Consider the following 21,686-nt stretch of genomic DNA (forward strand, 5'->3'; position numbering starts at 1 on the left):
ATGTCATGAAGATTATCTGGTAACAAATACGAATGCCAATGTGGTGATTCAGTTTTATTAACGACATTAACTCTTTTCTCGTGCTGGCATTTTGTCGTGACGTTTTTCCAGAGACACGGATGGAAATCGCGTTTACGTTTCTGTCAACGTTAACAAAGCGGATTACCGGCCTAGTTGAACGCAACAAAAGAAATCTTTGACGTGCGAGAAATGTCAGGATTTTTCTCCTTACAACGGTTATTTCGTTATCATTGGGATTTACATGATGACGTAAGAATTTTGATGATCTGTGTTTTCACACAAGACGAATCTATCTAATTGATCAAAAAATTATTATGAAAGAATGGAAAAATTATCTACTACCACAACTTATCGACTCTTATTTTATACTAAATCTAAAAATTTTAGCTAACAATAAGATATAAAGTGTTTCTGATATTTCATGCGATTACACTTATTAAAATTTATTTAGGTAACTATTAAGAGAGTTGAATTGCGATAAAGGAACGTAAAGAGCACTTTGACATTTATAGTAAAATAATAAAATAAGAACCGGCACTGCAATATTTTTAAGCGGATTTATTATTTCTTCAAAATCAGCATTTGTTTTTAATGCACGCTTTCTCTGTATAACGCAAAATAACTTATGAAACATGTGTGTTATTTAATAATGTGTTTCAGTATTTCAAGTATTTCTGAAAGACAAAGTATATGAGCGAGATCAATATTTCTACTTTTGTCAAAAGCGCGTTATACATATAGGTGTACCATATAATATACTTCTCGAGAAAGTTGTCTTTAGATTTACTGTGTATTTAATGGTCAGAGTTGTATGTCTTGACGAGCTTGGGCGCTGCTGGTGACGCATTATCATTCTTTCGGGCTTTCAAATAACCATAGAAAAGACAAGAGAGCTTCCATTCTCCGAATGGAAAGTGCCTCTTCGAGTTTCCAGCACAGACAACTCGGATTTTCTCTCAACTTTGAGTCGTCGGAAGTACGATGGTCTGCTACAAACACGCGAGATTTAACTTTTGGAGAGTTGTATAACGAGAGCTTGATCTCTCGCATAACAACTTGCATTATCATTTCATATCAGTTTATTTTTTTGATTGGGAAGAGAATATATTCGAAATAATTCATCGCAAAGAAAATACAAAATAATAAAAATCGACAAAATTTATTATTAAACTTGATTTATGATTAAACTAGAATTTGATTGAAAAAAAATGTATGTAGAAAGAAAGAAAATATAAGAAAATTTCACACAAACGTATAATTTTTAAAAACTAATGTACATAATGATACAAATTCATTTGGAAAAATTCTCTTTTTTGTGCATCTCATTTGTATATGAGTATTTTTAAATAAATGCAAACAATTTTAAGAGATGATTCTTTGTCAAAAATTAAAAGCGGTCTTTCATATAAACATATATTTTTATATTCCTCCCTGGGGAGTTACATTCCTTCAAAGGGGGAGATAAAAATTAAATTTTTATTCTTTTTTTTTATTTTGGACAAGTTAGAAAAATGAAATTTGATGGACACTTTCCAGTAGTAAAAAGAATATTTATTAATTTTTTTAAAATCTTTCTGTTATTGTTATAAGGAAATGAAACTAATAATATTTATTCAATTTTTTATTAGAACTAACAGTCCGGAGTGTGATCATCTAAAAACATGCGTTAGAAAGCTTGATTCCTTTAGAAACTTTTTTATTTCTTTTATTTTTTTTTTTGTAAAATCAATAGTTTTCAGAAAAAAAAATAAAATGCATTATTATGCACAGCTAAATGGTATAGATTTCGAGTTACGAGAAGTTAAATTTTAGAATAAAAAAGCAAGCAAAACAAAATTACAATAAATATTGAAAAAAATAACAAAATTATAATTAAAAAGAAAATCTATTTTTCACATCCTATTTTGAAAGAATGTAATTCCTTCGAAAGGGATATGGAGTATGTGTTTATATAAAAGACCACCCTTAATTTTTGACAAAAAAAATCATCTAAAATTTTTCACACTTGTTTAGAAATACCATGTATATTATTATAATAAAATCTCGTTTTTAAATATTTTTTTATTAGCTCGATTTTAATTGATAAAAATTTTTGTTTTTTACCTTATGTCACACACATACACATTAAAATTTATTAATTAAAAATTATTAATCTGCTCCATATTTCGTATGAATATCTTCCTGTAATATACATAACACTCAGTATTTCTATTTAATAAATCGATATAATGACAGCTAAATACTTTGTGAAAAAAATTTTGCATCAACAATTCTTGATATCCCTCAGTTAATAAAAATTAGATATTCTGTAGATAAAAATATGTAGCAAATGCATAGTGTATGTTCTTTGCCAACTAATTTTAAAAAAATCAATATATCTCGCGATATTTATTTTTCCGTTGCGGCTATATATGCTTTCGATATTTTTTTCGATGAACGTCAAACGCAGAATCCTTTCGAATGATAAAATTGGAAAAAACTACGTTTTATTGAGATAATATCAATCGAGAATTGAAGGAAAAATCTGTGAAAACTTACGAAAAAGACGGAAATAATTGTTCGTCGACATGATTAGGTAAAAGTATAGTAAAAAAATTATCTCAAAAATTGGATGAAAATAGAAAAAATATTTGGCTTTTTTACGCGCGATAACTATAAGCAAAATATTGTTCGGATCATCTGAGAAATATATATACTCGTCCATTAAAATATTTCGCGATGTCAAGTGCACAAAATCACTCTATTCGATTGCGATATGTCGCACTATATATGAAACAATGTATATTACACTTCATATAACGTAAAAAACATTTGTGATAAATTTTATCGAAACATTCAACGCGCGAATGCAATACGTACATGTATACGAAAAAGAATTTATTTCTCTATTAATGCAAATCCATCCAATTTCGCAGGCTCATATACGAAGAGCAATATGTTTAGACGTAGAAGGGAATACTCTCTCTATGGATATTAATTTCAATTCCGCTCAGACTATTCGAATCTACCTCGATTATCGACGAGTATTTTTAACATTATTTTTCAACAGCAATGTGCAACCGCCAGCGATATCATCGCCGATGTTATACGCTAAAAAAATAGAGAGATGCATAGTTTGCAAATATTTGTTTGGCCAACAGCCGCTTGATTTCCACGAATTTTCATCATTCGCTAATAAGCCACGCGCGCGTAATTGGAAACGCGACATATTTTCGGTATCGCCTGCAGAACAGCTGGTCGATATCGTCGCGCGATTGACATTGCGCCCGCGATTCGGTGCACGATAAACGGACACGTAATTAAAGCCTCCGATCACTGATGTAATACTTCCGTAATATTAGAGATAACAGCGCAATGACCTATTTATAGCATTTATGCAATTCAATGCAATTAATATTAATACCGTAAATGTAGTAATTATCGGTTTGCATTGTTACAAAGTTATCCGAAAATCTCAATCTATTATTGGAATATTTAATATTGTAATATAATAATTGCGTATAATTATGTCGCATAAATAAAATTTATATATAATTGAAAGACGTTTCATATTTTTCAAAAAATTGGACAAGCTTGTTTTTTTTTTTTTTTGCACGATGACATGACGACGATATAGAAATAGCGAGTGAATAAATTCTAAATATTTCTCTATGTGTTTTCTTCAATATTCAATCGACGTTATCCATAAATTTCCATCAGTGAATTATATTATTAATATTTTGAATTCATATGTTTGTTCTCCAATTTTTACTCAAGAGCACAAAAATGTATATGTATATGTATATATGTATGTTCATGATAAAAAATTTAATATTATAACATAATATTAAATTTAATATTATAAGAATTATAAATATGTTGAATATAATTATAATGTTATTATAAATAATAATACCAAAAAATTATTTTACATTAGATTTATTTTACATTAGATATCAAAGTAGTATTGACATTAAATATTAAACATTATAATTATAAGTGATGTATTGCGTAAACTTACATCAATTTGTTCCCAATCAAGGCTTGTTGCATTATCAATTATCGATAATTCCTAATTGATCGCACATCACATATTTTATTAAATCGATGATCATCTCATAGGAGCGGCGCGCGTTTTTATAAGCAAATTATCGTACTTGCGAATCGCATTGTCAAATAGCTGATAGCTTACACGCGCAATTACATTGCTTAAATTGGACGGTGAAGAGAAATTATCAAATCGTAATGGAGAGAGCACATGTTATTGCTCGACGGCGGCACGCTATTAGTAGGTCTATTGCTGGTAATTGATCTCCTGATACAATCACATTGTTAATCATAGCTTTAATTAATGGAGTAGCGGGTTAACAGCGAATCGGCCAGTTGAATGGAATATCATGGTATTAGTAGTCACGGAATGTATCTTGATGCGATTGACACGTATATGCATCAAGATGTACGATTAATTTTGACGATAATTCGTATATTTCGCGAAATATTTATTCTTACGTAAATATTGGCGCGATGATACGAGAGACGCGGGTATCTAGAGTATCGATATGAAGATAAATACGATAGATTTTATTAATGGTCGAACGCTTTATAACGCGTTCATTTGCATTGTTACAAAGTTATCCGTTATTGTTATAAAATCTCAATCTATTATTGGAATATTTAATATTGTAATATAATTGCGTATAATTATGTCGCATAAATAAAATTTATATAATTGAAAGACGTTTCATATTTTTCAAAAAATTGGACAAGCTTGTTTTTTTTTTTTTTGCACGATGACATGACGACGATATAGAAATATCGAGTGAATAAATTCTAAATATTTTTCTATGTGTTTTCTTCAATATTCAATCGACGTTATCTATAAATTTCCATCAGTGAATTATATTATTAATATTTTGAATTCATATGTTTGTTCTCCAATTTTACCCTGTATACAGGGTGGATCACTAAAGGTGTTACAGGCTAATAATGCTAAAACTAAACAAGATATGAAAAAATAATTCATACCGACATGTTCAGTAGGAAGACATCATATAGTCAACAAAATAATTATTTTATGAGTGGAGTGGAGAATTAGCTTTATTTTTTTAAATAAAATTCTCTATTTTTTAATGCATATCCTTATAGTATTTCTTGAGACTTTTTTAAAACATTATATCAATAAAGTATTTCTTCATTAAGTATTTTTTGTTATTTTATATCTTAATATAATATTTTTATATAAAATATAAAATATTTTATTCATAAAATATTTATTTTCGTAATATTTTTTTTTAATAATCTTATTGTAATTCTTTTATGTACAGAATGAGATGAATTGATATAAAAAAAAAATAATTGTTTTTAAGAAAAAGTATGTAATTATTTACAATGTATTTCTCTTTAAACAAATATTTGTTTTTTTTTTTCACATCAACTGATTAGATATACTATAAATAATTCCAAAAGTAAGAATATAATATGCAATAAAAAAATAGGAAGTTTCATTTAAAAAAAAAAATAAAGTACAAACTACTTTTTTAATGTCTCATTTAATTTCAGCTATATTAGCGTGTAACATTTTTAATGATCTCTGTGTATAGCTCAACAGCATACGAGCATTCTCGTATTATCAAGAAATAGATAAGAATGATATATAGTTTTATCATACGTAATTATCTAAAACATTATTTAAAAAAATATTTCCAATATTAATTTTTTGTGGCAAACAATTTTTATTATATTTAAATTGGAAATAGTTATTTTAAAATATATATAGAGGGGAGAGAGAGAGAGAGAGACACAGACATTGATCAAGGTAACTTCATAAATAGTTTATATTATATCATACACTGTCGTTACAATGTCGAAATTAGATTCCGCAAAGTAGAGGATATTGATGTGAGCGATTCGAAAACCCTTGTTAAAGATACCATTGATAAGCAGACTGTTAGAAGCATAAATGCAAGGGAGGAGATTAAAATCAGTCATATTCGTATTATGTTGCTGAATTATACCGTAATGGCGCCAGCTTGAACATTAAAGACGACCCATTCAAAACATTTCTTTCCTCGTCTTTCAAACACGCGAACAAAAGCCTACTACATCTTCGTCATGTATATGTAGGAATAAGGCAAGATCCGACTTTCAATAGAGAGAGATTTCGGAGATTTCAAATCACTCATATCTTTCCGCTTTTGCCCTCTTTTTTTTTTATTCCATAGTACTTTCAATAGCCTCAAATTTCCCTCTCTGTTTCCAGTTTTCCATTTCCTTCTTCTCTTTATTTAAAATACATCGAACTTATTCAATCAGAAATGATTGAGTGTCAAAATAATGATATGTCGAAAGAATAAAATGAAGTAAGAATAAATTTCTATTCGTAAGCTACTAATAAATAATAGTAATAAAATATTTTTTAACAAGTATCTTACGATAGAATGCAATCAGTTAATATTATCTCCCCTATTGCAAAATTGAAAAAGAAAATATACATAAAGCAATGTATCTAAAATTAAAAATCATGGAATTGGATCTCTTGAGTATTCTCAACTATGCTCATCACGAAGGTGATGTTGCATACTTTATGATTGAATTATTTTGGAATGACCCTGAGGACAAGGATTATTATCTCCGCTTTGCCGTTTCATCGCGAATGGCAAACACGTGTAGAATTTTTTACAGAATCTTTGAAAAAGTGCTTTACCGAGAGAAATGGAAGACATATCTTCAAAGATCGAAGATCCCAATCTATAATCGAGAGACAGTGAAAAAACGCGTTGCCAAAAGTGGAGCAAAGAAATAGACATGGGCAAAGGGGAGATGGATAGAAAGGGAAAGCAGAATGAAAATCAATGGCGGTACCAAGAGTTGATTTGAATTTTATATATAATGCACGTGTAAGGGCGATTCTTAAAACAGAAGTGAAGATGCGCGCGAGGTAAGTAGACTTCACCGTGTTGACTCTAGCGACCTCTTGAGAGTTAATTTGAGTTGCTAAATCAGTGCCGACTCTCTCAACGAAGAGGCTTCAGGCGAAGGATCCCCTTGCAGGAGGTTGCCAAGTCAGAGATCCGCAGAAACTACTCTTAACTGGCCGATAAACACGAGTTAGCTGCGAGGCACAACTCACACAATGACAGTGGTTTGCCAATCTACTTAAACTCCAACTTAAAACTTGCAAATTTCATTGTACCTTAATTAGAGAAGGGTCTATTGCCTATTGTTTTAACGTTCGAATTATGATATTTGCAGTATTAAAAACATAATGTAGAAAAGTAATATATAAAGAGATATAAAAAAACATATAAATATACAAGGTGTCTATAAAGTCTGTCCCCACCCCCTATATTTCGAAAACGGCTCAGAATTATGAAAAATATCGCAAAATACGTTCGATTATTTTGAGGCTATTCTTTTAAGGGGGATGAGAAACTTGTCTTCCTAAGGCGAGGCCTCAGAGCGACCCAACTCAAAAATTTTAAGTAGAAACTCCCATAGTATATTGTTTAAAAGAGCATAAAAAAAAGTGGCACAAACCGGAAGTTGATATGTTGACCCGTTCGGAAATTATTTAAGATCAAAATTCGAAAAAGCTAATTTTCAAAAAATCGTTACTCTTATTTGCAAAATCTTAAAACATTCGATGTGTTGAAGTCTTTTCAAGTTTCTTCTATAAAAAAATTCAGAGTTGATCTTGGCTTAATTAAAAAAACAAAAAATTTTGGCGTCATCTTGAATTTAAGTTCTTTTGCGTATCTTCTTCAAAAAATACCACAGTCGAATCTGAATTTTTTTATGAAAAGGACTTAAAAAGATGAACACTCATACTTCAAACGGTTTTTTAGGATTTCCCAAATAGGAGTAACAATTTTTTTAAATTGATTTTTTCCAATTTTCACCCAAACTCCCGAACGGATCAACGTATCAACTTCTAGTTTGCTTCAAAAATTTTTTTTTTATGATTTATCTATATGGAGGATTCCATTTGAAATTGAGATAGACTCTCCCTTAGGACACCTTAGAGACAAGTTGCCCAACCCGCTTAAAAGAATAACTCCTCGAAGTAATTGAATACGTATCTCGCGGTTTTTCATAATTTTGAGCCATTTCCAAAATATAGAGACAAACTTTATAGACACCCTATACAGTATTATAAATAAAAAAAAGAGGAATATATGTGTGCGTGAAAAAGAGAAAGAGAAATAATTGTACTATTAATAAAAAAAATTCCAAATTTTGTTTGTGAATGAGAATATGTTTTTCATCATTCGTACATTCGCTAGCACATTTTTATATTCTAATTTTTTGTCTTCTACATTATTTCACATTGTTTCTTTATCAATGCTTGGAATTAATTTACCGCGGATTTACATTTTCTGTTGTCTATTGTAACATGACTGAAACCTCTCCAATAATAGCTGACTTTGGCCGAAACTATTTTCACCAATCGACGAAGAAAATCGCATGCGTATATAATCCAGCTTCGTAATCTCCCGGTGGGTATCAACATCCCAAATTGATAGAGAACCGCGTCGCGAGGGACGAAGAAAAGCACGTGCATCGTTGATGGGCTCGCGGGAGTTGCGGCTGAATGTCGTATCGCTCTCGTGCAGATCTGCTCGATGGAGAAAGCGCAGCGTATATTTCAGGTGTAAATAACAATTGCCATTCCATGGAGTTTCTTTCTCGATGGCATCCGCATTCCCTCTCGTATCATTCTGTGAACGTATCTTTGTATTTTACGTCTACTGTAACGTAAGCTCGCATATTTCATTCAATTCTCGGCTTCGCTAAAGTTCGTCGCTTTATCGAAACTTTCCACTTCGTTTCTCTCTTTCCTTCTCTCTCAATTCTCTCCTCAAGACTTTTCCATCTCGTCCATGCTCTGTCGTTTATTTTTTCAAAGGCTTTATGACTCTACCATTCGCAGTCCCGTCGACGTTATTTGGCCACCCTCGTGCAACTAGCTCAAGTTTCTAGTGGGGTAGCAAAATGAAAAGGGATATCAGCGAATATAGTAGCCGTTTTTTTAGAGACGTAAGTCTTCAGGTAATGCCGCTGTTTTCGCAGTATCTTGAAAGCCTTTCTTCGTTCTTTTCCCGCTTATCTCTTGAAATTGTAAATAGATTATTTTTATTTCTAAAATTGGAATTTTATTAAATATAGGTATTAATTTTTACTGATATATAGAATTAATATTTATATTTTTTATTTCAAATTATTTATTATACATATATATATATATATATATATATATATATATATATGCGTTAGAACTATTTGTTAAGCCTGACAGATATTGTAGATTATTACTACAATAAAAATAATTTACAAAATTATTTTATTTTTAATTATTTCAACAATTTATATATATATATATATATATATATATATATATATATATATATATATATATATATATATATATATATACGCGTTAGAACTATTTGTTAAACCTGACAGATATTGTAGATTATTACTACAATAAAAATAATTTACAATTTTTTACGCTTTGTCTATCTATGAAATATATTCTTCTGTAAACCATGATTCATTTAAAATTGTACAGTTATTATAATTGCATCTAGTAATTTGGCCCCTAGAAGGACGAAAAGGTGATGGGCAAAATTCATGATTAAATAAAACTTTCGATCTGTAAATCACTGTCGATAGACGAAGCGAAGTTGAATCGTCGCGCGAAAACCCGAGGATGTTGAAGACATGGAGAGAGAGAAGGGGGGAGGGGGGGGGGCAGAACGAATTAATTAGAACTACCCGTTATGTTGAGAATGACATTAACTCGCTTTCCCTTCCTTTCCCTGTCCTATGATCACTTGTGATTGCGAAAGGTTTAAACATTGTTACCTAATGTCGCGCGAACAAAACGCGCCTTAGGAAAATGAGGAAATGGGAAATCGATCTTGGAAAAATCGGCCGTGTCAAAAAACTTTCCTTTTTTTCTTGCAATTTGGCAAGTCCTTTTCAAAAATCGTTTTTTCGACATGAAAATTTAGTTTGCAACATATTATAATTTTTAATAATTAAAAATAGTTTATAAAATTCCAATCGATTGTTTGTTAATAAAGAATAATTTTAAAGATTATTTTATTTTTAATTATTTCAACAATTTTTTTTAATGGAAACTCCCGCGCGCTAATATTTTCAATATAGATACAGCAATTATTCGAATAATTATATATTAATTAATAGAATTCGACAATATATTGTATAAATAATCTCGAGACATTTTTGTGTAAAAGTAGATAAGTCTTTAATATGTTTTTGTGTAGCTTTATGTTCTTAAACAGATTACGAATGCGAGATTAAATGAAAAGGGAAAAACTCGCGGTGCGATTCATGTCACGGAACGAGAAAAGGATAAGCCTTTTCGAGGAAAAGGAGGAACTTTCTTTGCAGCTTAACGAATCTCTGTAATTTAAATCCTGCCTTGCATCTCGCCGAGGTTAACTCACCTAGCGAGTATTTTTATCACGCTTTACCTCCGGCCTTCCTTCGTTATTAGTGCTTTTTTTCCTCGGATCGAAGTAAAATAAGCTCTCGATGTATATCGCGGCGAGATTTTTTTCTTTTGCATTTTCCGACCACGTCTCATTCCTAGAGAAAGAAAGAGAGAGAGAGAGAGAGATCTTGCTTTCTATCTTTTTGCTTCTCTTGATCTCGATTAGCGGATTTCCGAGTATCGTTCCTTTCTTCTCAGAATTCAATGGAGAGATAAATTGTGCGCACTGTGCTTCCGCAAATTATGTTCTCGAATCTCTTCATTTTCCTCTCATAAGTGTCATGAAATCCGTAAAATCGAGTTTGTAAACTTTTATGAATCCGTAGCACAAAAATTAGTCTTGAGATTAACTTTCGCCGTCGATTGATGAATCCTTCAATCATCGCGTAATCCCGATCTTCCCCGAGCAAGTGTCAAATCGCGACAACATGAATGATGCATCGCTGTGTATTTTAGTATATACCTTCTTGAATCTCTCCAAGGTAACCTTTAAACTTTCTGAAAGCGTAGTTGTGCAAATTAAGATCTTCTGGGTGTGCGAGATAGAATTCCGGATCTCTTTCGCGAAACGTGAATGTAAAAGAGAAATATGTAAATTTAATTCATACCTTTGTTTTTTTGAGAAGTAAAGTGTATTAAAGCCCTATTCAAGCACAAGACCATTATGTTTGTTTGTAGGAAATAAAACGCAAGAAGACCGGCAGTAAAATATTATTACGTCCGTATTTTAAGAGCTGTCAATTTGGGAAGCGGAATAATTTCATTCGATAGGAAAGTCTATTCACGAAACCTGGCAACAAAAGTTCTCGATAAATCGTCACGTTTAACAATGCCGAATGCTGATAAATTACGGCACGACATTTCTGTAAAACTTGCACGACGCTGAATAAATCAAAATGAACATCGAATCGTGATAACCGGCGACTGCGTGCGGCCGGACAGGTGCGTTGAAATTAGATGTACCCTGATACGTTTACCTTTAGCCTTTTTTAATTCGATGCACAAGAAATTCTCGATTAAATCGCGATTATATCTTTTTTATAATACATAATTTTCAGAGGAAATTAAAAAAAAAAATCTATCCCTCACACAGCGATACTCAATTTGTCTAAATTTGACAAAATTTGTCACAAAATAATTTTTCCGTCATTTGAACTTTTGCGAACCTTCATCAAGAGAGAAGCCACGCATCCAGAAATTAATATTCGCGACTGTCGAGGACAAGGCTTTTCATAGCGCGTCGCGCAAAATGAGAGAAAGAGAAAAAGGCGCGCTCGATGAAAAGCGCGAAAACGCTTTTACTCGACTATCCTCGACTCTCGTTGGTCTCTATTTGTATACTTGTCTCCCAACGCGGTGTCCCGCCGTATAATTGGACAAACATGGCTGATTTTTATGTAAGAGTTGCCCTGCACGTTACGCATGGTTGCGAGCGCAAAAAAAAAAGAACGAGCATAAATTCTGCAGATTCGATTCGTGACCGAGATTGTCGTAAAATAGAGGTGCTCGTGAGAATGAAATAGTTGAGGAGTGCCGGTATTCTGCAGTCAGGTCAGGTACAAATGCGAGGAAACTGCACGAACGAATTCGAGTTGACGTGACGTCAATGTGATGACAAACGATATTATGGTGAGAATATGATGAAGGGGACTGTATTTCTTCGGTTATATCCGAACATATTTTGACAATGTATAGCGGAAGTAACTTGGAGTCGTTAATGTTAATTGGAAAAAATATTTCAAAGGACATTCTTTTTAAAGTATGAATAAATATTTTCAAAAGATACAAAACGCGAATGCACCGATGAAAGAATTTAGCTTTGAAAAATAATTTTCAGTAAGATGTCGATGCTTTCAAATTTCCTCTTTGCACGCGCAATTTCTTTCTTCTTTTTTTTATATATAGAAAATATAAATTTTCCACGTGTGATTAAGTGTTTATTCATATAAATCTATTTTTCATATAAAATCTGGATTATAATAATTGCGTGCAATTTAATGCAAACATTAAGATAAAAAGGAGACTCACCGTTTCCTGTCGCTATAATGTTTCCCAGCAATCTGCTCAAGGTTTTTCCACTCTCTTCCGGCGTAACCGACCCCGACGCACCGGTTTCCGGTTGCGTCATTACATTCATCTGCAAGATAAAAATAATATTTTGTTACTTTACTTGAGAATCAGTTTATTGCACAATAAAATTAATACAATTCTCATAGTTATTATAAATCAACAATCGTAAAAATATTATATTAGCTTATATCTAATTCCACTCCCTTATATATAAATATTACATTTAACTTTACATTTAACCTTACATTTAAATATTGATATTGAAAGTTTTGCGTAGAGATAAAATCTGTAAATACAGATCGATGATTATACAGTTTTTCGAAAAAAGTCATTTTTTATTGAACGGTGTGTATCTGTGTGTATAATAAATTATTTTTTAATTGATATAGAGTTAAAGAATTCGTGAAATGTAAATTTAGAGAATAGATAACTAAATCCTAATTATAATATAAGCTAAATGATCCGTCCGTTGGGAAGCGGACTAACAATAGCCTAATAATACAAAATACTTAAACATGAAATACCCCAATTCACGTTTAATTGCACATCCTTGACAAATGTCAAGATGACAGATATTAATTAATATCTCACCCGGAAATCTCTCTTCCGCATGCTCTATGCTTCAACAGGAACATTGTCAAACTCCGTCAGCGTGATTATACAAAGAGAAATCGTCTAGGAATAATCCGGAAGCGAGTCGGCAATTAAATACTTTTCGCCGTAAGCGAAAATTCTTACGGAGTATTAAAATTGAAGCTAAATATGCGACTCTTCGGTTTATGTTTCATTAGAGCGCTATATTACAGTACTTCACAAGAATTATCGCCGGCAGGCTAAACTTGCGAACCTCGGAGATTTTAATCAAGAGTCATCGTAGGTCCTCTTCTCTCGACATCAGGCTGGCAAGAATTCTCGCGGGTTTACGTGCGCATTATTTTATGCAAAACGCGTTAGAATGAGTTAGTGAATGGGGACAAAGTTTTATTCATCTTATTATCTCGACATTTCGTAGGTTTTATATTTTAATATTTAACATTATCTATTGACACTTGTAATAATTCACATTATATGTGATGGAAGATCTTTCTCGCAATTGTTTACGATTTATCATATAAACTAAGAAGATAATGGAAAAGCTGTTTAAATATGGCACCGTAAAATATTTTACGATGATTAAATTAATAATTATTCAATTTTATTAGAACATGTTATTAATTATTAAATATTTATTACAATTATTAAATTCTTATATTTAATCATTATTCAAGTTATGAGAATATTATATAATTGGAAAAATTATTCTCTTATTCTATTTATATATATATTTTCTGTGAATTTTATACTCAATAGATTTGACATTACACAATAATATTTAGGAATTTTCAAGAATTTTCAATTATTGAACAATTCTTATAACATAATATTGTGTCAAAATAAAAAGCAATAATACAAATTATATTATATAATAATAACATTAAATAGTATAAAATATAATAAAAAAATCTTGCTACATGTTTTTTTTTAATACAATTTTAGATACACGATCGTGATTATATTTTGTTCTTCTTTTGCTTCCTTAAAAAAAAAAAAACAAGACTAAAGGAAACTACTTCCGTTTTGTGTTCCGCGCTACTCGTAGGACAAATCCAAAGACACACTGCATGAAACAGCCGAATCCAATTTTCTTCTCTTCTTCTATTTTCGAAAACAAGAAACTCGAGTACTTATTTTCCGGGAAAACTTTCAGTCCGCCAACGTTTTATATACTTTCCCCAGAGCTTCGATCTAGCCACGATGACCTTTGAAGTATAGGACGGTAGTAAATATCTTTGCAAATACGAGCGAGTCCTATGCGAAAGCCAATCTCGTAATCGAGATGTAAATTGCATCGCATCTGGCCGATTGCCAATTCTCTCTCTCTCTCTCTCTCTCTCTCTCTTTCTAACTTCATTTTCTATCAAACTCCGCTTTCTGTTTGTGATATGCTACTCTCTGCAATCTCCTCTTGTCCGAGGTACTCGCTACCTCCATTGGTCGCCTCTGTGCATACTTCCCTTGTACACAAGCTATATTATTTTTGTTTTCGCACATTGAGCGTGGCATAAGATGATATGCATAATGTGACCTCGTTCCTGGAACGATTCCAGCGGTCGGAAACAACTGGCGGGACGCTCCTATGATTTGATCGGGGCTGCCGCTGATGAAATGCGCCGGGCAATGCATATACATATATATATATATATATATATATATATATGTGTGTGTGTGTGTGTACATACATCGGGAATATTAAACGCGCGGCTGACCGCGTGTGGTTCCTCCATCCTCATTTTGCTGTCTGCTCGCGTCATTTTGCAGATCAGCGTGATCATCGAGTCTGACATGCATTTGATTACATCGTGTATAATTTGCGACAAGCATCGTTGATTTTATGATAACAGGATAACACGGAATCACGCTATTATAAATAAATTTCTCGTTCGAACTGCGGATTGGAATATTTGAAAATGAAGATAGATTTCGAGTGCATCTAATATATTTGACACACTGGATATATTTTAATTAATCACGCGGCATTGACATGATGATCGACAAATTCGTTCTTGAAATTCGATTCACCTCCACGTCGCTCATGCATCGCGCATTCAGATTACATGTGTACGTTATAACTCATTGAAAGTTGCAACTGTTACACGACTGTTCAATCTGCTATTGCAATTGTTGTATCACATAGAAAGTTTCTTTCTTGTCTTCTGCTTATTGTTAAAATTACCGCAAAATTGTATCAAAAACGAACAAATAAATAAATCGCAAAAAGCTTGATATATGTGTTTGGTTTTAAGACACTCTCTTCGTCGAATAATTTATAATTATATGCACGAATAATATACTAACGTTAAAACACATTTACATTTCCCGTGAGTTGGCGAACAATTACCGATAACACATTTATTGTATTTTGCAAACGTTATGACACATGTAATCGAAGCTTCAAGTTCGTGTAATCATCTACCATTTGTGAATTTAATTGGAGATATTCTCTACCCTGCCATTATTTATAATTGTTAATATTTAACTTAAGAAAAAGAACGGAATGTATCTGGCAATTTCGCAAAAATATAGATTCTTGTAAATTACAATAATGATAATTCCATGAGTATAATCGCTCATATATATGAGCGCTCATATGACATATAATAGCAAATTTTTGAATTGTTACCCTTAATATTTTTTTAAGATTTTAACATAATTTTTATTTTTTATTTGCGTTTGCAAACACGTTTTTTCCTTTCTTCATGGATAATATCCTGTATTAATTACTTCACACGAAAGAAAAATTTTCTTGTATTGATTATTATGTATGCGTGTGTGTGTGTGTCTCTCTCTACAAATATAATATCTCTAATCATTCTAAATTTGAGTATTCAAAGATAAAACCGGGTACTTTTATGGATTTGTTTTCTTACAAAAAACAAATTTTGTAGGAAGACAAATTTTGTTGTCCATTAGTAGTCTTTAGATCTTAAATTATGAAGAAAATCAGGCTGGTTGTTGAAAAAAAATATTTAATTACTATAGATAACATGATTTTTTGCAGAAGTCAAAATATCCGGTTGCTCTACCGATAGGGTACCTATTTAAAAACAATTACAAAATCTAGATTTATTTTAATCAAAGTACAATACAAATATGTATTCTATTGCTATAAAAATCACAAATAAAGATATCCTCTTGTTCTACATTGCTGCAGACTTTTCTTAATTAATTTTTTAATTTTAAGGCTCTCAAGATTTTTTTTTTTTTAATTTCTTTTTTTGAGTAGTAGCTTTCGTTTACAATTACTTTTTGTAGGGAGAGTCAGGATAAGTCAGGATACCAGTTTTATTCTTTTCATTACATGATTTGCTCTAACATGAAGAAAATAACAAACAGGCGGCTGTACATTCCGGCGTACAAAGTGACGATCAAAATTAGTGCGATACTCTCTAATATATACAGAATGCAATGCTATATTTATAGAAGCAGATGCTCAGTATAGAGAAAGTCTATAACGACTCGATTGTTGTCCCAATATCGATCTTTTTTGGTTCAAAAATTTTGAATTTTAAAAAAGGAATATCGTGAGCACAGTTAATCTCAAAATAACAATGGCATCAATCTACAACTAATAACACAAATTAGCCAAAGATTGTAACATTTATCACGAAGAAACAAAGGTACCCGGTTTTACTCTACTTTTCCCTGTAGCAAAATTATTGATTATTTAAAAAATTATTATTAAAACGTAATATAAGTATTTCTGCGATTTAAGGTTTATAAATAATAATTAATATTTCATATAGCTCTTAAACGCCTAACATACAGTTAAACGTCACTACTGTCATCACGTACAATGTAACAGACGTTCCACGATCCTCATATACGTATAACGTGTAATTTACGACACTGGGAGAAGTATAATCGCATGATAGATGAAAATGGCGGTGCGCCCATGTTTGCGTAGATACTCACGGAAACTGTCGTGCTTGTCCGCTTTCCGACTTATCGGTCACCACGGCCATGGTAAATAATCACACCAAGTTGAAAGCGTAGGAAAGAAAAATTCGCAATGAGAAAAAGAATAAATGAAAAAAGAAAAAACTATTCATTCAGCACCGGGAATTAAATTTTGTCATCATGGCTAGGTAGCGTGCGCTTAAATTGAAATAAATTAAGCGTGTATTCACACACAGTGACGCCGAAATTACTAGATTAACGCCAATGTTTATTAGAAATGAAAGGGAGGAGACACGTTCTAGAGAGAAATAGAAAACTTTCTCTATTAAAAGTATTTTTTATTTTATTGTAAATTAATGAATCGTGCATTTTAATCGGGAAATTATCGATAACATGATTTTAACTTATTTTATGCCACAATCATAAAACCTATCTTAAATCAATTAGAGCGTTAAAGTTTTTATATTTATGATAAATATCTAATAATAACGAACATGATTACAAATGTTTATATGCACTGCGCTTACTAAGCTTTATGGTACACATTAAAACTAGATAATTTTTTACCAAAAAGACACGTTATTCTCATTTTCAATTTTTTTGACAAAAATTTAAAAAATAATATGCCATGTACGTCATTAATGTTTTACATTATGTACAAAATGAAACTTTTACGTAGAAAAGTGTATGAATAAAATATGATGTGTGAAAGCAGCTTTTTACGATTTTGTCGATAAAAAATATATTGCTGAACATAAAAGCTATGATCAAGAAAAAAACAACGGGGATAAATGAAAGAGGCGGATAATAATAAATGCTCTTTTCCTAATATGCAATATTTTCTACGCGGGAATAGCGCGATCCTTTAGATGATGAATAATGTGTTCTATCTAATGAGAACTTTTTGACGATACATATTTCACGAATATGCGAAAAAGAACGGCCTCTAATTCCAGTTGTTCGAATTGCGGCATGATTTATCCGCATAATTTGCTCGCGACGTATTTTCGGGACGAGAAAATTGGATCAATTGAAAATTTTTTTGTTTTCTCTTTTATTAGCAATCATAAGTTTGAAGAGAAAAGAGAGAGAAAAATATTACCTTAATTGTTGAGGGTTTGGCACTAACGGGCGAAGTTTTTAAGACTCTAATAGCGAAAGTTGGTGTTCTTTTACCGGTGCTACGCTTTTATCGCTATTTTTACGCGAACGCAACCATTAAATGCTTCGCCTGCTATAATAGTGCAATCTTTTCTAACTTGAAGTTTCTTAAACGGGCATTTTTCTTGAAAATATGATCTTTTTATAAGCGAATTGAGTAAGTAATCATGTAGCAAGCTAAAATGTCAATTTAGAAAAATGATAATAATTGTACTATATGACAACTTTTCACAATTCTGTTAAAGCGTAATAAAATCGCCGTAGTGATGATTAAAATTAAAAATTATTTAATTAAATTAAATAATTTTATTGTGATAATTAAATTTAAAAATTATAAATAATAAGAATAGATTAGAATCAAAATCACATAGTCAAGTTTGTTTCTTTCACCTTGCCAATAACATCTTTGAAAAAAAAACGAAGAAAACGTAAAATGTCTAAAAATCTTTTGCAAAAGATTATTTCGACGAATTATTCGCAAATAAATGCAAAAATCTCATCGTCAATTTTCTGCGTTTTCTCTGTTAAAAATTTGTATTTATCCTAATACTAGAACATATATCAATACATATGTAAATGTAACTCGCGCAGAAGGAACGCATTTTAACCAATTAATAGTATAAATAAAATAAAATATATAAAAAAAATCATAAAGACCTAGAGATATCGCGAAAATATTTTAGATTGCATTGCCAGAGAAAATAAATGTGCAAATAACAATTTGCGCGAGAAAGTATGCCAAGCTATTAATGTAAGCAAATAACTTTGTGTTTGAATACAGGTCTAATACACTTGATAGCTAATGATCAAAGGATAAATTAATTAACTGTTGAATGAATTACAAGAACAAAGGTAGTGGCGGCAGGTAAACCTGTTAATGACACGAGCAGTTGCACGTCATCATCGGGCTTTTAAGCTGGTTTTGACACCTGTCGACTTTATGATGGAAACCAGAGGTGTTGCAAAGCTGCGACAGAGTCATTATCAGGCTTGCACTTTCGAGCACGATCGAGAAACGAGACCTCTCGTGATCTTTCGATTTACCTTACGATATATAATTTGAGCCTGTAAATGTCAGAGCGTGTTTGTCGCGCCAAACATCGGATTGACACGTGTCAAAGCAGGGCTATCGATTTTTATACTTTCTAAAAAAAAAAAAACACATAGGTGTAAAAAGAGCAATACGTGTAAATTTTTTCACGATTTTGCTTATATTAACTGGAGACGAAGTACTTGCTTCTTTGAGACGTTTCTGAGAAGGAAGTTAGTTTTAACGCGACTTTGATGAAATTATTAATTATTAATATAGCGTAATTCATAATCAAATGTGTTCAAATTTTGGACATACAAGGTCGCGAGAATGTAAATAACGCATCAATTGCACCTTATCAGTTCATTTTGTATCAAGACTTCTTTCGCTATCCCACGCGATATGACGCTTTCATTTATTCATTGGAGTGCGATCACACGAGATGTAACGGTTTCATAAAATTGTGTATTCTCAAAATGATCACGACGATGAATTGCACGTTAAAACGCGCGTCCTCATCATCCCTTCACATGACACGCCAACAGTTCAGTGCAATTCATGTTTCACGTATAAAAAAAAATGCAAATAATCGCATCACTGATAAATTAGGGAAGAGGTCAGTTCCATCTTTCGCTAATATGGAAGACGATCGTTAATGAAATTGCTCGTGAAAAGTCGAGTGAGCACCGTGTGGCGGCACGGAAGAAAAAGTGCGTTTCAAAATCTGCGCAATAATGATACCAACGAGCCATTATCCCAGATATGTTCGACGCGATAGTCTCTATATAACGCTGTAAATGGTGTGTGAAAAAGACTTTTCTGTGCCAGTCCACGTTCAAGAGAATGTACTGTATTAGCGAGAGAAGAGGTTGTCCTGGAATACGATGCTTGGTAAGACAATCTCTTAGATTAGAAACGATAGCATTGAAAGTCAAGTAATAATATTGACCTCATTCGATTCAGGATATCTATTCCCTGGAAAAACATTCTCTGGACAATCTGTGGTTCTCAGAATTTTTTTTTTTTTTTTTTGTACCTGGAGAAATCAGGGAATTCTCCTGGAATGTCATCAGGGCTCAGAAAAGTAAAAAAAAAATTTTCTTTAGTAATTTTGCTTTTATATTGTAAATATTAGACAATCTGCTAATAAGTCAAGTTGAATTATAAATTATTGAATTGTAAATTAAAAATACATTTTAATTAAATATGCATACATATTCTTTATTTTAATTTTTAGTTACAAAAAATGAAAAACGTTATGCAAGTTAAAAATTTCTATCTTAGATAATAAAAACAATTGAGTTTTTTTTTTAGTACATTTTTTTAGTACATTTGTAAATCCAGCGCATGTAACTTAAGTAAATGATTTATATTTTTTCTTCATGAATGTAAAACATTAGAAAACATGCTCAATAAAAAAAAATTACTTTTAGAATTGCACCCAAAAATTTTTAAATATTCTCGTTACTTGGAATTTTGAACAAAACTACCAGAAAAATTTTTTTACAAGTTACCTGTTGATTAATCTTAAACTAGCTTCGGCGTGAATAAAAGCATTATTTTTTGTTTGCATTAAATCCTCAATAATGCAAATTGTTTATTTATGTAAACGATATAATATGTAAATGTAAGAAAATTAATTCTTAAATATATAAAGAACTGAATATCGCTGTAAGCGCCGTAGAGAAATAAGGAAATAGAAAGCGCTGTGCCAGCAACAAGTATTCCTGCAGCAATCGCTATAATACACTCGCGCGCAGCAATACACTCTTATCTGAAAATACTGTATTAGTTATTGATCGTATAATTGAAAAAATATTTGTGCGTAGGTGCAGCGTATTTTCCGTAGAATTTTCGCGAATTTTCGATCAGAAGATGGGAAACTTCCCTCCTTCCGCAAGATCCCGACCTTTCATATTCGTTTTTGAGTTGTTCGAGTTTCTTGCCTGCGTTACAAGGAAACGCGCGTTGGTGGACAATTTTTTATCGGGAAGATCATAGTTCGACTTTCGTGATATTTTTCTGAAAGAGACGAGTCTTTAGACACGCACACATACATCGTGACAGTGTCGTGCTGAAAGTGACAGCTTGTGGGCGATCTAATCGTTATCACTGATAACTTTAGCTTTATCGCGAAAGTTTGTTAATAAAAGTTTGCTTTATCACCGAGATCGAGCGGGATTGATGAGAAGGCAAAGAAGGTCTGAAGATTTAGTGATACGTCGAGCAAATTTCACCGATAGATACATAAATTTTTATTCGAGCCATCCTTTTAAATATAAGTTGAACACCATTTTTAATCTTGTTGACCATGCTATTTTACTATCTGACGACCAGTTTCATGGAAAAAACATTGATGTCGTGAAGCAGATCTTACTTAATAATTGTTTTCCGACACACATTGTAAAT

At 31.7% G+C, this 21,686-nt stretch overlaps 1 protein-coding gene across 1 annotated transcript in view; it reads right to left on the minus strand.

The window, feature by feature from the left end:
- The window catches only part of LOC126856246 (regulating synaptic membrane exocytosis protein 1), a 161,459-nt gene that overhangs the window by 93,297 nt on the left and 46,476 nt on the right, over positions 1-21,686 (minus strand). The window contains exon 3 of the mRNA XM_050604587.1: positions 12,548-12,656. Coding sequence (XP_050460544.1) covers positions 12,548-12,656 — 109 coding nt within the window. The remainder of the gene's footprint in view (positions 1-12,547; positions 12,657-21,686) is intronic.

This window comes from Cataglyphis hispanica, chromosome 18 (genome assembly GCF_021464435.1).
Source record: "Cataglyphis hispanica isolate Lineage 1 chromosome 18, ULB_Chis1_1.0, whole genome shotgun sequence".
In the NCBI taxonomy this organism is placed as follows: domain Eukaryota; kingdom Metazoa; phylum Arthropoda; class Insecta; order Hymenoptera; family Formicidae; genus Cataglyphis; species Cataglyphis hispanica.